Raw genomic sequence first — 16,212 nt, 5'->3', positions numbered from 1 at the left:
ATTACACTAAATCATGCAGTGGTACCATGAATGAATGGAAATACGACATCATTACACTACAGATAAAAAGGAAAAATGGAAAGGGAACTAACTTAAAGTAAAGAAAAATGCCAGAAGAGGAAATACATATGACATGGGTGCTCTGGTATGGGTGGGAAGGTCACCAAATAAATCAACTAACTTGTGAGCACTTCAGTTTGAAAAAAAAAACTGTTATGGACACTACAACTTCACTCTCCCTTGTTTATTTTCAAACTGCAGAGGTCCGATACAACCTTCAGTAACTTCTTTCCATACACAAGGCCTCTTCTCAACCGAATAAAATCATCTGGAGTTACCATGAATTAAAGGAAATAATGGGCGAAAATAAAACATCATTACACTGTAGCTGGCCAACAAAAGACACTTAATCTTAGGAGTAAAATATGCCAGAGAAGGATACATGCCGTGGGTGCTCTGGCAGGCTGGTGTGGGCTGGGAAGGTCACCAACACATCAACGTAAAATTACGAATGCTTTGATTTTACTCATAAAAAAAATCAACAATACTTTCAGACGCTACTACAACCTCACTCACGCAAGAAGACACTTTTCAAACTGGAAATGTTGGGTGGGAGACAGACACAGGTTGGAGTTTGAGCTCTTTATTTTTCTCTAATATTTCAGGGTACACAGAACCCATCCTTGGAGAGTCTGAACATGAAGTGATGGAGCAGAGACATGAGGAGGGGGGGGAATGAATTTCCTAGGGTATAAATGCCTCTCCTCCTTCATTTCTTGTTCCATCTCTTTGAAGACGGATTCTGTGCAGCCCAAAATATCAGAGAAAACTAAAGACTTCAAGCTATAACGTTTGTCTCCCTCCCACCCAACACTTGTCGCAGTGGATCACGTACTTTTCAAATGCCATAGATTAGATACAACATTAAGAAACTCCTTCAATACACAAGGCATTTTTTAAAAATGTATAGTATCCTCTGAAGGTACCATGGATTAATCAAAATAAAACATCATTACATTCTAAAGTTACAAATGCCACAAAAAAATCCACCAATGGAAAGGATGGGTCAAATTGGCACTCAGGTGGGCTGGCGGGGGCGGGGAAGGTCACCAAACAAATCGACGGAGGTTGTGTGGACGCTACGAGCCAGCGCCTGGATGGACGCCGCCATCTGGGTACTGTCCCTTGGTCTCTGTGTGGGGGAAAATAGTGTCACATCAATTACTGAGTTCAATCTTCATTATCCTCAGACGCGTCCCCGGTAAAGAGCGAGTTAAGGGAAGTGTTAATCATCATCATCATCAACCTGTCCTCATCCTCATCATCGTCAATACTCTGCTTCATCCTGGGAACTCTCCAACAGGGGATGGCTGTGACTGAAATGCCTCCAAGCTACCTTATCCTCACACACACCTCTCCTCTCAAACACCTCTCATCGCCTGCCTCTCCCACTCACTCAGACACTCCAGACATCAATTCAGTTCCATACATCAATTCAGTTTCTCAAAATCATCAAAATCTTCAATGCCTTGCTCTCTCCTAGAAATCGCAGGACATAGGATGGTTGGTAACTGAACCATCTTTGACCTACTTCCTCCTCTCTCTCTCATCTTCTCCAATGCTCCTCTTCCTTTTCTTCTCTCTCACTGCTCCTTCATTAACCTCTCTGCTGGGAAACCACTCTCTGAAGCTGAATAAAATAATTGGTTTAGCAGTGAGAATAAACCAAGAAAGATGTAGTTGAAGTTAATATCGTTATCTAAGGGTAACAAAAATATAACACAGTATCTCACCACAATGATAAGTGATTCCCTGTGTTATCTGATAAATAAAGTGGCCTGACTGTTAATAAAGCTGTGTGGAATGGAAAGGAAAAATGTCCGAGAGTAAAGGGCATAAAAATAAGTCTCTTACCAAAATAATAAACGGTTCTCTAGGTTGCTTTCCTGAATCAATAAAGCTGTGTGGAAGTTAAGGAACGATGTCCAACAGTAAAGAGAATAAAATAAGTCTCTTACCTAAATAATAAATGGTTCTGTGCGATGTTTTCCTGAATTAGTAAAGCTGTGTGGAGGTTAAGGAAAGATGTCTGCCAGTAAAGGGAGTATTATATCAGCCTCTCACCTCAATCACAACTGGTTCCCTTGGCTGTTTTGTAGCCCCCTGCGTTGGCCACATGGGGACGTTGACCGGCACAGACTGGGCCAGGTCTCGCATCCCGGCCAAGCGATTCCCGGGGATGTGGATGCCTTCGTCGTGGTTTGAATCTGGACCAAAGAAAGAATCGGTACAGACGAATTAATCCTGAAGGGGCGGCCACAAACAGATCACCTCCATGTCAGAAAGTCTAAACAACAACAACAACAAGCATGATATTTTTCACTCCAACTCTAAACAAACACTTCCAACCCTTTTCAGCCTGTGTTATTACAGTACAGTACAACCATATCCGTTAAATAAATATAAAAAAAATCTCTTAAATCATGCCCAAGTTGTAACTGCATAACAATAAGTCAGTAAACTAGTCTCATCTTGCCACCAAAAAGTTATTAAAGGGTACAGGACACTCTTTTCACTTTCACTTGGCCTAAAATTACCATCTGTCCATCTTGCATGCTGAGTTGTAACAATTAACACCAGAATAAGCTGCTAGTCACAAATAAGTGCTATGACAAGGATGTACAGCCATAATTTTCTTTTTCTGTCTGAGATGCAGCTACCAGACCAAAGAATCTGGGACAAGCTAAAGTGAAAGGACTACAGTGACATGTACTGGAGTAACCCTACTGCTTACCATCAGTGTCATCATCGTCAGACTGGTAGTTGGTTGGCGGTGCTGGCATTACATTGGCATCCATCATTATACCATCCATGTCAAACAACCCTGAAACAGTTAACAAGATACAGCATCACCATCAAGAAAAATGACCTTCCAGCTTTGCACTATGACACTAATTGCATCATAAAAAAAATATGAGTCACAAAAATTATATCACAGAGTCAGGGATAAGGAATTCTAAAACACCCAGCAGCTTAAGGCAGTACGGAAAGGGGTTAGTATCCTCATCATCAGCCTAAATTCCATTCCTCAATAACATATGGGACGGGTAAGATCCTATTACAGTATAAAGTAACATTTGAGAAGTAGCTGCTGTTGGGACCTGCTTCAGCCTCCAGCACTTGTGAGGGAGAGAAAGGATAACATGTGCAGTAAAGCAATGTGCATGTGAGAAGACTGACAGAGTTTGTAAACGTGGTACCCACCTTCAGCATCGAGGCTCTGAGCCACACGTACATTGCCCTGAGGCTTGACCTTTGGCACGGCTACTGACGACGACAAACGCAGCCCTCGAACACCACCCTGCAAAGGTGGAAAACTAGGGTGAGGAATCATCATCACTGTCATCAACATGTTCATCATGAACTCATTCTTCCACCCAAGGATGGGGCGAGACAGGATACCTGGCTCAATCACATTACCCTGTGAAGGTTAAGAAGAAAGTAAAATAAAAATAAAAATACTGTACATTAAAATAACTGAATAAAGGTATTCCCATCACTGGCTGTGCCTAATGAGGTGCTCACCTACAGTGCTCAACTTCATAATTTAGGCCTTTGAACCTGAGTTGGGTTTTCAGCCAGTCCCATGGGATACAAGACCAATGGTTCATCCAAGTTACCACAGCCACCTCGGGTATTTATTTACCTACACACCAACAAACGGTGGATGCACATTTGAGTGTGTGATGCCAGCTGCCCACATCAGGAAGAGAACCCTGGTGCTCTCATGCCAGCAGGTTAACAGTTTAGATGCTAACCACTCAGCCACTGCAGTGTTTAGTAGCCAGAAAAAATAACTAAATAAAAACAGGCAATGGACAGATGTGGTACTCACTGTAATGGCCTGTACAGTGGGGTTCACCGAGACTGGCTGTGACGACCTGGGCTGCGCACCGGGGAGAGGAGGCAGGTCACCGTCCGTCTCGTCCCTGAGTCTCTCCGCTTCCTCTGCCTCCTCTACCTCCTCCTCCAGCCCCATCCTCAACTCCTGTGGCTCAGTGAAGGTGAAACTTGAGGCTCTCCCATCCCTGCCTGAGGCCCCATCCATCTCAAATGTGCCCAGGGGGTCATCCTCAGCGGACCTGACACTTGCCTGACGATGAATAAATAGTGATGATAATTATGGTGATGATGATGATGATGGTGATGATGACAGTAATGGTGATGGTGATGATGATGATGATGATGATGATGATGATGATATGATGATGATGATGATGATGATGATGATGATATGATGATGGTGATGATGATGATGGTGATGGTAATGATGATGATGATGATGATGATGATGATGATGATGGTGATGGTGATGATGATGATGATGATAAAGATGATGATTACCAACCTGCACACTGGACAGCAGCCTCATCAGTGTCTGTCTGTCCCTCCGCGCCCGCACTTGCAGAGCCGCCAGCGCTGTTTGTTGCTTTTCCGTGTATGCTCGGATGTTTGACTCGGCCTGGGACTCTGCTTTTTTCAGGAATTTGGACATCTGAGAAAAAGAAGAAGAAAAAACTGTTGGTGTTTTCCCAGTGTGTGCTTCTTTCTAGGCACATGCTATGGCTAATCTGTTTGTTTCCATCGGATAAAGTCACTACTACTACTACTACTCTACTACTACTACTACTACTACTCTACTACTACTACTACTACTGAAGTGTGAGAGGAATGCCTTCATGTGGTGGCACAGATATAACCAGGCAACTCCACTGCCCAATTATACAAACGTCCCTCAACTCCCTCCCTAACCCCTTACAAGCTGCTAGTGGACCACAGAAGGGTAAGTTCAGCCTGTACCCCACCAGGTTCAAATCCACAGGAACCTGGGGCCGCAGAACAACAACAACGACCCCCACCTGTTGTTGTATTGCCCTAAGAGCTTCCTCGGTCTCTGGGGATCGGCTGTTGCTGAAATCGGTGGGTGAGTTGGGGGGCAGAGGGCGGTTGTCGAGTGAAGTAGGAAGCACCAGATTGAAAACAGGGGAGTAGCCCTCGCACCTCTGCAGCATTTCGATCTTGTTGACGTCTCTCTGTAAGTGATTAAATGAGAGTCAGTGTATGAAGAGACGCAGACAGACAAATGAGGAAGTTACAGAGCACTGCGGTGTTGACGGGAAGGGAGTGGAAAGTGCCGTAAGTATTGAGAAAATGAGAAAAAGCAGCCAATAGGTAGACAGGGTGACATGCAGGCAATCTAAGTACTGTACTGCCACTCCCTCCAAGATTAAGGCATCTGGTTATAAACAGATATATACACAAACTTATCAATTTATTCACAAAAGAGCAAAGGTATATAGATAAAAAGAAATATACACAGACAGATAGATAGACAGATATATAGATAGATAGAAAGATAGACAGGCAGACAGATAAAATGTTCAACCATGTCCTCACAATAAGGTGTGTACTGGCGGCCACAGGATCGGATGGTGATTTAGTGGCGTGTGTAAAGATGTGGCAGTTGATACACTCGTGCACCGTCCATCCTCCCACCAAACAACGCCGCACCAGGAACTTCTGCCCCTCTGTGATGCCACCAAGGCTTAGCGTCACCAGCCAGACATCCTGCAGGAGAAAAAATGAGTTGTTTCTGCTGAACATTTGTGACGGATGAGTCGCTACCCTCTGCTCACTTTAACCTGGCCTAAAACTGCCATCGCCATCATAAACACTGAGCTATAACAAACAATTAACACTAAGTCATGTGGAATAAACTGCAAACGGATGAACACCTGGCCCACATTATGTCATGATGAGCCTGAGTTACTACTACTACAACCAACACCAACACCACTACTACTACTACTGCTGCTACTGGTAATGATAATTCATTCATTCATTCATTGCCAGACGCCATGCATCCCAAACGGGGTGGCCAAGGGCTTAGAGTTAATTGTTTTACAGGGAGGGGCACTAATCCTCCACCAACCCCACTTGACACGTAGGGAGTAATGATAATAATAACAATAAAAAATAATAATATAATAAAATATTAATATTACTCCTACTACTACCACTCCTACTACTATTACTGCTACTATTACTACTACTACATACCTTGGAGAAGAAAGGGTGTTGGTTTTCCTGTGGTGTGAGGTCTGGCACGCGCGGCACCAGTGACTGTGGCGACTCTTTGATGTGTAGCCGCACGTTAAGACATCCACACGTCAGCTGCGCCATCTTATATTCCCTGTTAAAACAATATAACAATTTACTTATTGCCAATACTGTACTGCTTCATTACAGTCTGTGGAAAACACTAGCTATATTACAGCTCCTTGTCTTTGGTTCCTTCTTCCATGCATTAAAAAAAAAAAGACAATTCCTTAAGCCTTTCAGTCTAACTTATCTATCTACCTACAGTATCTATTGTCGGACATCTTAATCCCATAAGGGAGGGCCACAAATAAATCACCTCTACATCACCCTGAACTCAGTCATTTGCCTGCCCTCCCTCCAACTCACACACCCCTCCCTCATATACCTCTCCACTCCATCCTTCTATTTCACCCTCGGACTAGCGACCAAGGAGACTCACACCCACCTCGTACCTATGGATCATCAACTTTCATGATGATACCATAAAGCAGCGAGTGGTCCAGTTCAATCGGAAGAAAATAAACTCATTACAAGCGGGGTTTTATTTTGAGTACTTATGCATTCCTATATAAATCTTTAATGAATGTCTGGCCATGTAAATACAAATAATTATCTCCTCCATAACGAATCATATACCAACACACAAAGTGGGTAAATTAATCTCGCCTTGATAAGCAAATACGAGAAAACTACGATGTTGGGTTGGGTTTGAGGTGAGGTTAAGATGGGTTAGATTAATTTGATTTGGTCAGGTTGGGTCAGAACAGGTCCGGGGTTACTGTGGCCGAGTCTTCATACTACGACTGACAACTACAGACTCTCTACCTTGAATTAAATGTCAAGATAATTTGATAAACAACTGCGTCCTTGAAGATGGTGGCTCTCGGGACACACGATATTTGTCACGTCCCCAATGGCTTCCCAAAATAAGTAATACACCCAAATCATCCACCATTGTCTTGTTAAAACTGTCACACGGTTATAAACATAGGGCTTACCACCATTAAGACTTGGGCAGTCTAATTAAGTAGCAAGATTCTACGCGTCCATTAAGTGCTATCTGGAGACCTCGACATGTAACACTTTTCGACACCATAACAAGTTGATTTTATTACCGTAAAGATAAATCACTTGATATAGATATAAGATAACTGACACTAACCTTGAAAACTATGTAATGAATGTTAGTAAGGACACTTCAAAGACAGTTTTCGCCACTTCCCCGCTTCGTAAGTTATAATTATGTTAAACAAAACCACTTATAATTAATTAGTATACATGTAACTAGTCAAAACAAAAAATTGAGGAAATGCCACATTAGAGACACGTGATATACCAAAGAGGCGAAATATTCTGGGACGAATCTGGTTTAAGCATAGACGTTTTTTTATCGCTGTAATAATTAAACCCGCTAGTTAGCACACTCTAGCGTTTTGTGCCTCTGGAAAGGGACGCCTGCACGTGGGGGCATGGATATGACTGGGCCATGGACCTGCCCGGCTAAACGAACGTCTCTCCATCCCCTCCCTATCCCCCAAAAGGAGGATGGTTCAGTCCAAAAAAGACATCAATCATAGGCGACTTTTTAGTGTAATTACGAGAGAAAGTCTTGACAGGGAGAGGCTATGACAGGAGCGAGAAATGATGACACGAAATACAAGGATCGATAGTTATGAAAAAGGAAGATACTGAAAGAGAGAGAGAGAGAGAGAGAGAGAGAGAGAGAGAGAGAGAGATTATTTCCCAAGTAGCTAATATTTCCATCTCACTCTCACACGACGACCACCTAAGCATTGTTGACACTAATATAACTAAGTGGCTCAAGTACCTGGATATACAAACATCCCTCGACTACTTCCCTGTCCCTCCTCCCCAGCAAAAGGGAGAATGGTTGATTGCAGAAGGGGAACTTAGTCCTGCAGTTCACCGGGTTCACAGTTCAGTAAACTACTTGGCTTAGGGCATGGTTTGTTTGAGTTACCCATCTTGTGGCTGATGGTTAGCTCGTGGAATACAGAAGAACAGTCCAAAATATATAAATGAATACTGAATAATTATATAAACTTATTTCAAAGGCTTGGTAATGTATTCGTTAGAAATAATAAATACTATTTCTTTAAATATAAGATGCTTACACAGTCTGCCAAACCTTTCATATACCGCTGTAAACAACCTAGAAATTTAACAGAAACTATGAGGAAGAATGAAAAAAAGGAATTGCAAATCAAGATCTACTTCCAATATCTCATTCCTTACAAAAGAATTTCCCCTCAAACCTTAAACACAGAAGCTAAAAAGTCTAAAATAATGAAACCTGCCACGGACCACGTCAGCAATACTGTTGGTACGCCTGGGCCAGCTGGGGCCACATGGTAGAAGCCTTTATTAGGAAACGGAAATGTAAGAACATATAAAAATTGATTGCTTCACCATAGTCTCGCTTTGGCAAAATAAGCAAAGGAAGATAATTAACAGTGTTAAGAAAAATGATAAGTTCTCATACCGATTACCAAGTTTTCATAGGATTTGATGAGAAGTTGTAAATAAATATTACTACAATAATTGCTGGAACTTTGTGTACCTTGACAAGAGGCTGGAGCAGACGAGAGGAAGTGTCAAAACATCAGGAGATTTTAAAGATGGTTTCGTCCAAGGGAAAGCTGTCTAAGGAGGAGGAATTGCTTCTCCAGGACTTCAGCAGGAATGTGTCCAAGAAGAGCTCCATTATCTTCTACTTTAACGCGTTAATAGTGTCCGCCATCCCGATATGTGAGTAGCTTGGGCTATGACAGGCCGGTTTGCCAAGCTGTTTGTGCTGTTATGACTGCCAGTATATGTCGCAGTGGAGTAAAACCAGTTGTATTACGTTACACTGACTAGAAAACCGAAGTGTGACCGTGTCTTCTAATTGCGGTGGCCAAATGTGGGTAGTTTCTCACCATCAGAGTCGTCAGAGGCACATGATGCTCTCGGGTACTATTTAGCAAAACCAGAGTGTTTTCAGTTCATATATCATCATTTACCAACACTTCTCGCCTGTTACACTTCTGTTACAAATGATCTCTTAGGGTATTAATGAGCCAAAGGGAGGAATGAGTTGATGTGCAACGGAAGTATCATAGAAAAAAATAAATAAATTGTGAAATATAAACATAAAACGTTTCATTATATTTGAATTCCATTTGTGGTTCTACGAAATATTTACCATCTTGTGTGATTTTTAATTTTACATACTGTACATAGGGAAAATTAGGGGGGAAAAAAAAGGCACTATGAACTATTTTATCCTCTTGGCCAAGATTTTTGTCTTTTCAGCTTCAAGTAGCGTAATAACAGAATAAGGAACTACTACTCAGCATCCATTTCAGAGTAGTTCTTCATGACTACCTTTCTTCCTGACCAGCCCATCTCAGCAGTGAAGATGGGGAGATGGCAGTCACACGAATTCAAGGGTTTTATATACTTTTTCTCTCCACAGGGTTGTTTTGGCGTATACACATGATGGACCCCCTCTCGTCAGCTGCCATATTTGCTCTGGTCACCGGCATTGCCACCTACCTCGTGGCATTTGCTTACATGAACACCAAATTTGTACTGAAGCATAAGGTGAGGCATATCTTATCAATTTGTGACCCCAGGGATAAGGGATTGATTAGGGAGGCTGCTAGAGATTGAGCAGTGTGGAGAGCGCCATTAGGTGATCAAGACGGGCCCTGGCAAGCATGTTGGAGCCTCTGTGTACAATACGAACAATACATGCAGTACAATATAGCCTCCCAAATCTAAACATCCAATTTCCAAACACGTCCACATTCCAGACAATTTTTTAATGTGATAGGAGGGTGTTATTATTTGTCCTCACACAAGCAGTGCATAATTGAAGACAAACTTACCTGTGGACAAGTATAACACCAGATGATACAATACTAATACAAAGGCCCTCATTCCAGTTACTGTTCATGGCACTGTAGGCTGTATTCTGTATGATTTTCTCATAGTTAGCTTTTATTAGAATTCTACTCTCCAAAATATTCCTAATCTATAATACATTTGGAATCAAGTATTTCAGCTTTGAGTGTGTACTCTGTTATGAAGTGGTATGTATGGAAGAGGAAGAGGAGAGTTTAAGTGAGAGTGATGTGTGACAGTAAGGCAGCCTGGAGGAGTTTCTGTCATAGTTATCCTTTGTCTGGGGGCTCCCAGGAGGGGGAAAAGCATGAGAGATGATGATGATATTTATGGATGAATGGTTATACCTGTGAGGTGGAGTCAGGATTCCACGGGCTTGAGTGGTGAGTGAATGAGTGTGTGGGCCATTTAGTGAGGCATGATGTTAATTACTTCTCCCTCTGTCATGTTAATACCCTCATGGTTTCTGGACCCAGCCTTATTCCATCCTTGAGTGGGAAAAAGAGGTGGGGATGATGATGATGATGTTGATTTTTGTGTTGCAGGTTGCCCAGAAGGTAGAGGATGCTGTGACCCGTGAGGTGATGCGCAAGCTGCATGATGACAAGAAGATGGCCAAGAAGGAGAAGGATGAAAGGTGGGCATATTAAGAGAATTGAACTCTTATACAAGTCCTGTAGTTTGTTTTTTATTTACTTATGTATTTATGTATCCAACTCTGTGTATTGTGTGAATAACCCATGCTTTAAGGCCCAGCAGTCCAGTAATGCTAAACACCTCCACATGTCACCACGTCAGTGCTAATAGCCACCGTCCATATTGAATACAGGCCAAGGCTTTCTCATACATGCCTGGTGTATTGGTACTAATGACAATTGCAGAGGAATTGAGGAAAATGCCATATCATTAGGTGGAAGGGGGGATAAGGAGGGAGTTGAGAGACTGATGGTGGTGGTGGTGGTGGTGGTGGTGATGGTGGTGATAATAATGATATATCCGTAAACTCTTGTACTTTTCCAGAGTGCTGTGGAAGAAGAATGAAGTAGCAGAAGCAGAGGCCACCACCTTCTCCCTGTTCTACAACAATGCCCTGTTCCTGATGCTGGTGGTTGTGGGATCTTTCCTGGTATTCAAGTCAATGGCTCCTGCATACAACTATGTTTTCAGCACACTGGGCGCTGCCGGGATCATTGCCCTCTTCTCTACCAGCTCTCAGTAATTTTCCGAGGGCCAAACATCAACTCAGTACATTGAGAGGCCAAACACAGGATTGTAATAGTATTGAATGGAGTGACTGGAGAGTTCATTACCCGTACTCCTTTGTCATTTACTCCTCATACATTGTCAGTACACTCAGAGGTGCTCAGGATATTACTCTCCTCACTACCATCTTACAGTAGAGCTTCAAAGACTGTCTGACTCCAAACACAAGAGTGAGAAACAAATATATGAGAAGCCAGGTTTAGGTAACTTCCCAGCTGGAGACAACATAATTTCCCAGTCTTGAGAGTTAAACATTGTCCAGTTTAAGAGTTAGGACAGCTTCCCAGTTTGAGTTGTACATGATTTTTCACCACCTCATTCACTAGGATAATTTTATATGACCACATGCATTGATGGAGTCACATTAGGAAGGTAGTAAATACTACTGTTTGTGGATGTGTACAGAATTAATAGCTATATTGCTTCAGAAGGGAAAGGCAGACTGTCATGAAATTTTGAAGGTTTGTTTTTGTATTTCCAAACACCTTTTGTCTCTTTAAACTGGTATGGATGAAAAGACTAACAGTATTTTTAGTGAGGGAAAAGAAACATTACTTAAATGTTTATGTAAGGATGAATGATACAGTATTCAATGGAGTGCTTTATGTACAGTCTAAGAAGCAACTATCTTCCCAGTTCTGTCTGAAGCAAATGTGCAACCAGTGAAATACAGCTAAAACCCCATCTCTAGTAGTACGAGTTTCAGATGGTTCAGTTCTTTCCCTTATGTTTTGATCAAACTTTGGGAAGATATTTGTGTCTGTGTACAGGAATATTGACATGAGTTTTGCTGTTACACTTGTTTGATGATAATGACGTTATATATTCATGCACAAGTGTCCAGGAATATTGATAGGATTTTTGCTGTTACACATGTATGATGATGATATTGACGTTACACATTCATGCACAAGGAATCATCAGCCTAGTTCATTCTCCATTGCCTCATCTCAGAAAAGCCGCAGGTGTGTAAATTGCCCTCCATCACACAGAAATACAGTGTGCTTATCAGTGATGTGCTTTCTTTAGGGCTAAGTATACTGTACATTTTTTTCCAAGTGGTTTATTTTCTGTTTTAATCTTTCTGCCATGAAATGATTTTATTAAGCTTGGGAGAGACCTTTTTTGTATTGTAAATGTTAAATACAGTAAGATATCCTTTTTTGGGGGGGTTGGGGGGGCAGTGTACTAGTTCTTTGTTTATGTATATTTCATGATGTATTATTATTCCTGTGGATGGTGGTTTATCTTTTGGTTTCTCTTGGTAAGGTACATTCCAAGACTGCCTGTGCTGTGTTTACTTATAAATGTGTTCTGTGTTGTTGTATTGTGGTACCAGCTGCTCACGGCACTTGTTGTAAAAATGTATGTTGAGAATTTTTTTTAGATAAATGAAATTATCTATGTGTGTAGTTTACCTTCCCTGTATATAAATGTATGAAGACCCATATTGTTGTCAGGTAAGGAGGCTTTCCAACACCTCGTCCTCAGCAATTTATTCTCAGAACTACCAATTAATGTTGTCTATTTTCAATCTTATATCTTTTTAATATTGACATAGATTGCATGAATAACACACAAGAATATAGTAACAGAGCAGAATCAGAAGTAAACCTGTAAGGAAGAGGTGTTGGTAAGCTTCTTAACTGCACCAGAATACTGTCCAAACTCAAATTCGAAATGCTTGGGGCCAAATGCTTGGTGGAAAGTTGAACCATAGCCATAGCTGAGAAGCTTATGTAAAAATTAGCCAACAGTATCATACAGTAAATGTAATAATATACAGTGTAACAGTACTATGTCAAGTGAGAGAGAAAGAGGGTTTATAGCTGAGTAGTAGTTGTTGTTTCTTGCACACACAAAGCCACTCAAGGGCAAGCAACTGGTCTCTTGCCTTAAATGTAGTAGTAGTAGTAGTAGTTGTTCCCTAGGCAGTCTGGTCGAACAGCCCTGAGTCCTTAAGGAAGGCCACGGCCGAGACCAGGCTTTCCCACAGAGCTCTCAAGCAGTGTATGTTGCGTTGTTGGCGTAGGTGATTGTGTGTACATAATGTGCTTAATAGTATGGGATGCTGTGTTGCATCCTGGATGCATCAGCTACAGAGTCATCCAGCCTCTTCTGATAAGAGGGTTGGACCCTGTCCTCATAAGGGAGATAGGATTCAGAAGGGTGGATATCAGGAGGCCGTGAATACAGCCGTGTGTTGTCTTTAAGTGCCTGAATGGAGTGGCGAGAGATCTGAGTATGGATATGCTTCTGGGAGCTGCTTTGTGGCGGGTGAGGGGGGAGAGATGACAGTATTTGTGTATGGTATCGTGTGCTGGGTGTTGTTTTGATGTTCCCTGGTGTGCGTGGATGTGCTGCCATGTAGTGTAGTGGATGTTGTGGGTTTGTGGAGGTTGCGGCAAGAATCTGAGTCCCTCTCACGTCTAGGTGATCCTTGACTTTGAGGACATTGGTTTCTTGATGTAGGTGGTCTGTGGGTGCTGTAGCTGTGCAGCCTGTGATTATTTTTAGGGCCTTGTTCTGTATGGTCTGTAGAGTGTTGTAGTGTGTTTTAGTGAGATTAGAAGCCCAAGAAGGGCTTGCATAATTCATCACTGAACGTATATATTGTTTGGATACTGTGGTGGTGGTTTCTTTGTTGTGTCCAAATGTTGTATGGGCAAGTGACCTCAAGGCATTGAGTCTTGGTGTTATTTTATCTTCAGTGTTTGTGATGTGTTGTTTAAATGACATTGATGTATGTTACACCAAGGATTTTGGGTGTGTGTGTGTGGTAGGGGGGTGTTGTTTATGGTGAGGCATGGAATGTGACTATGCTCTGCTGTCCAGTTTGTGAGAAGGGTCACTGTAGATTTGGGAGGGGCTATTTTGAGCCTGTTTGTGATGAACCATTCGTGTAGTGTGTTGAGGTAAGGTTGGAGGATGTGTGCGGCTGTGTTTGCGTTTTGGTGTGTACATGTGAGCGTTGTGTCGTCTGCATAGGAAGCCATGTGTATCTGTGGTGTGTGGGGTATGGGTATGTCATGCTTGTATAAGTTAAAGAGTGTAGGGGACAAAACAGATCCTTGAGGGATGCCATTTGTGAAGTTTCTGATGTTTGAAGCCTGACTGGCAAATGTTATGTGTGCACATCTGGCGGCCTGAAACGTTTAGATGAGAGGTGTGATTGTTGAGAGGAGCATTGCTAAAGACAGACCAAAATGGACTTGGGATGAGGTCATAGAATGTGACCTCAGAGAGAAACTGATAGAGATCGAGCAGCATCAGTCGAGGAATATCTGTAATGCCTTTTCCTAGGTGATTTACTTGTGGATTAGACCTTACTGTCCTAGTCTATTACATAAATCCTTCAGATATCGCCATATTCTACATAAACATTGTCATAATCATCCAATCCTATGTTGCCCCATGAGGAGTGTAGGAGCCTGGGGCTAGGCAAGTTGGTCCTGACATTATTGATGAGAGTGACCAGCCTCAGTCATCCCTGAAAGGCATTACGTACACAAGGATATCAACAAGACATATCCAAAAATAAATAACTAAGGAAGAGGAGTTAGGGAGTTTTCTTACCTGTCAAGAACACAGACTCAAACCTGACAGAGGCATGAATGTTGGTGCCTAACTAAACTGAACAAAGCGGTTAAATAATAATAATAATCTGATCTTTTGTTTGAGTATTGAATGCTAAACTGACAGACGCAGTGAAGTGGTTGGTGTGGAATGATGCCGGTGATTTATAATAGGCAAAAAGTGATGCATCTGGGCCAAGAGTATATGAGACCTTTAGAACAGCCTTCCTCATTGCTTCCAGTGGGTCATTATAATTATTATTATTATTATCACGACCACCACCACCAAAATCATCACATCGCCACCACCACCACCACCAGCATCATTACATCACCACCACCATTATCATCATCAATGGAGTGGAGTAAGGTGGAGAGTTTGAGTGGATAGGTTTAATAACAAAGGAGAAAGGGGAGGAGGAAAGTTAGAGAGTGAGTGTGAGGGAGACAAGTTTAGTGAATGAGGAACGAAGGAGGGATAAAAGAGGTGAAGGGGTGGAAGGAAGTGAGAAGAAGGGACGGAGAGAACCCAAAGAGCAACAGAAGAGGGAAGAGTAAGAAGGAAATGAGACAGAGGGAAGGTGACGTAGCTAGAGAGAGAGAGAGAGAGAGAGAGAGTCACAGGTGTTCTTTATAGCTAAACAAAACCGATATAGACACCTGCTTGGCTATCCTGACACCTGTCCAACAATGAAGATGGAGGTATTCTATCTACCTACCTATCTGACTAGCTATCCGTCTGTCTCTATCTATCTAGCCTATATCTGTCTGTCTGTCTGTCTACCTATTTGTTTGTCCATGCATCTATCTACTTGTCCTTCTGTCTTTCTGTCTCTATCCGTCTGTCTATCTGTCTTCCTGGCTAGCTGTCTGCCCATCTTATTTATTAATCTATTCATCCACCTACCTATATATCTATCAGTCTATCTGCTGTATCTGTCTATCTATCTATCTTTCTCTCTGTCTATCAGCCTACAAGAAGGAAGAGAGGAGGACAGGCAGAACGACAGGTGAAGGAAGTAGGAGGCAGCACTACATAAAGTGAGGGGATCATGGCCACCACCACCTCTCGTAGTAACAAATATAAGTGAAAAATACAAGGAAATAGATAGATAGATAGATAGACAAGGAAATAAGAAGGTTTAATATGCACAGATCGCTATAAACGCAGGGAGTTAGTGAGTGAGTGAGTGAAGGAGGGACATTGAGTGGGTGAGTGAAGGAGGGACATTGAGTGAGTGAGTGAAGGAAGGACAAGAAGTGAGTGAGTGAGTGAAGGAGGGACAAGGAGTGAGTGAGTGGG

General features: G+C 42.2%; 2 protein-coding genes across 2 annotated transcripts; one reads left to right on the top strand and one right to left on the bottom strand.

The window, feature by feature from the left end:
* Positions 1-879: 879 nt before the first annotated feature.
* On the bottom strand, positions 880-7,230 carry PRAS40 (Proline-rich Akt substrate 40 kDa). The gene is made up of 10 exons (XM_080285926.1): positions 7,164-7,230; positions 6,121-6,253; positions 5,458-5,628; positions 4,920-5,093; positions 4,409-4,555; positions 3,896-4,153; positions 3,265-3,361; positions 2,795-2,884; positions 2,125-2,267; positions 880-1,192 (listed from the first exon to the last, which is right to left on the bottom strand). Exons 2-10 carry the CDS (start codon positions 6,241-6,243, stop codon positions 1,079-1,081), a joined length of 1,317 nt encoding a protein of 438 aa, XP_080142052.1. The 5' UTR covers positions 6,244-6,253; positions 7,164-7,230; the 3' UTR covers positions 880-1,078.
* A 1,531-nt stretch (positions 7,231-8,761) lies between these two features.
* LOC145417204 (translocon-associated protein subunit gamma) lies at positions 8,762-12,177 on the top strand. Its single transcript, XM_080285973.1, has 4 exons — positions 8,762-8,931; positions 9,641-9,768; positions 10,617-10,708; positions 11,092-12,177. Exons 1-4 carry the CDS (start codon positions 8,802-8,804, stop codon positions 11,288-11,290), a joined length of 549 nt encoding a protein of 182 aa, XP_080142099.1. The 5' UTR covers positions 8,762-8,801; the 3' UTR covers positions 11,291-12,177.
* The last annotated feature ends 4,035 nt before the right edge of the window (positions 12,178-16,212 follow it).

Source organism: Coenobita brevimanus, chromosome 109 (genome assembly GCF_032717465.1).
Source record: "Coenobita brevimanus isolate Jiangsu-jjx chromosome 109, ASM3271746v2, whole genome shotgun sequence".
Classification (NCBI taxonomy): Eukaryota; Metazoa; Arthropoda; class Malacostraca; order Decapoda; family Coenobitidae; genus Coenobita; species Coenobita brevimanus.
The sequence above is the reverse complement of the archived record's forward strand: the minus strand, read 5'-3'. Positions and strand labels throughout refer to the sequence as shown.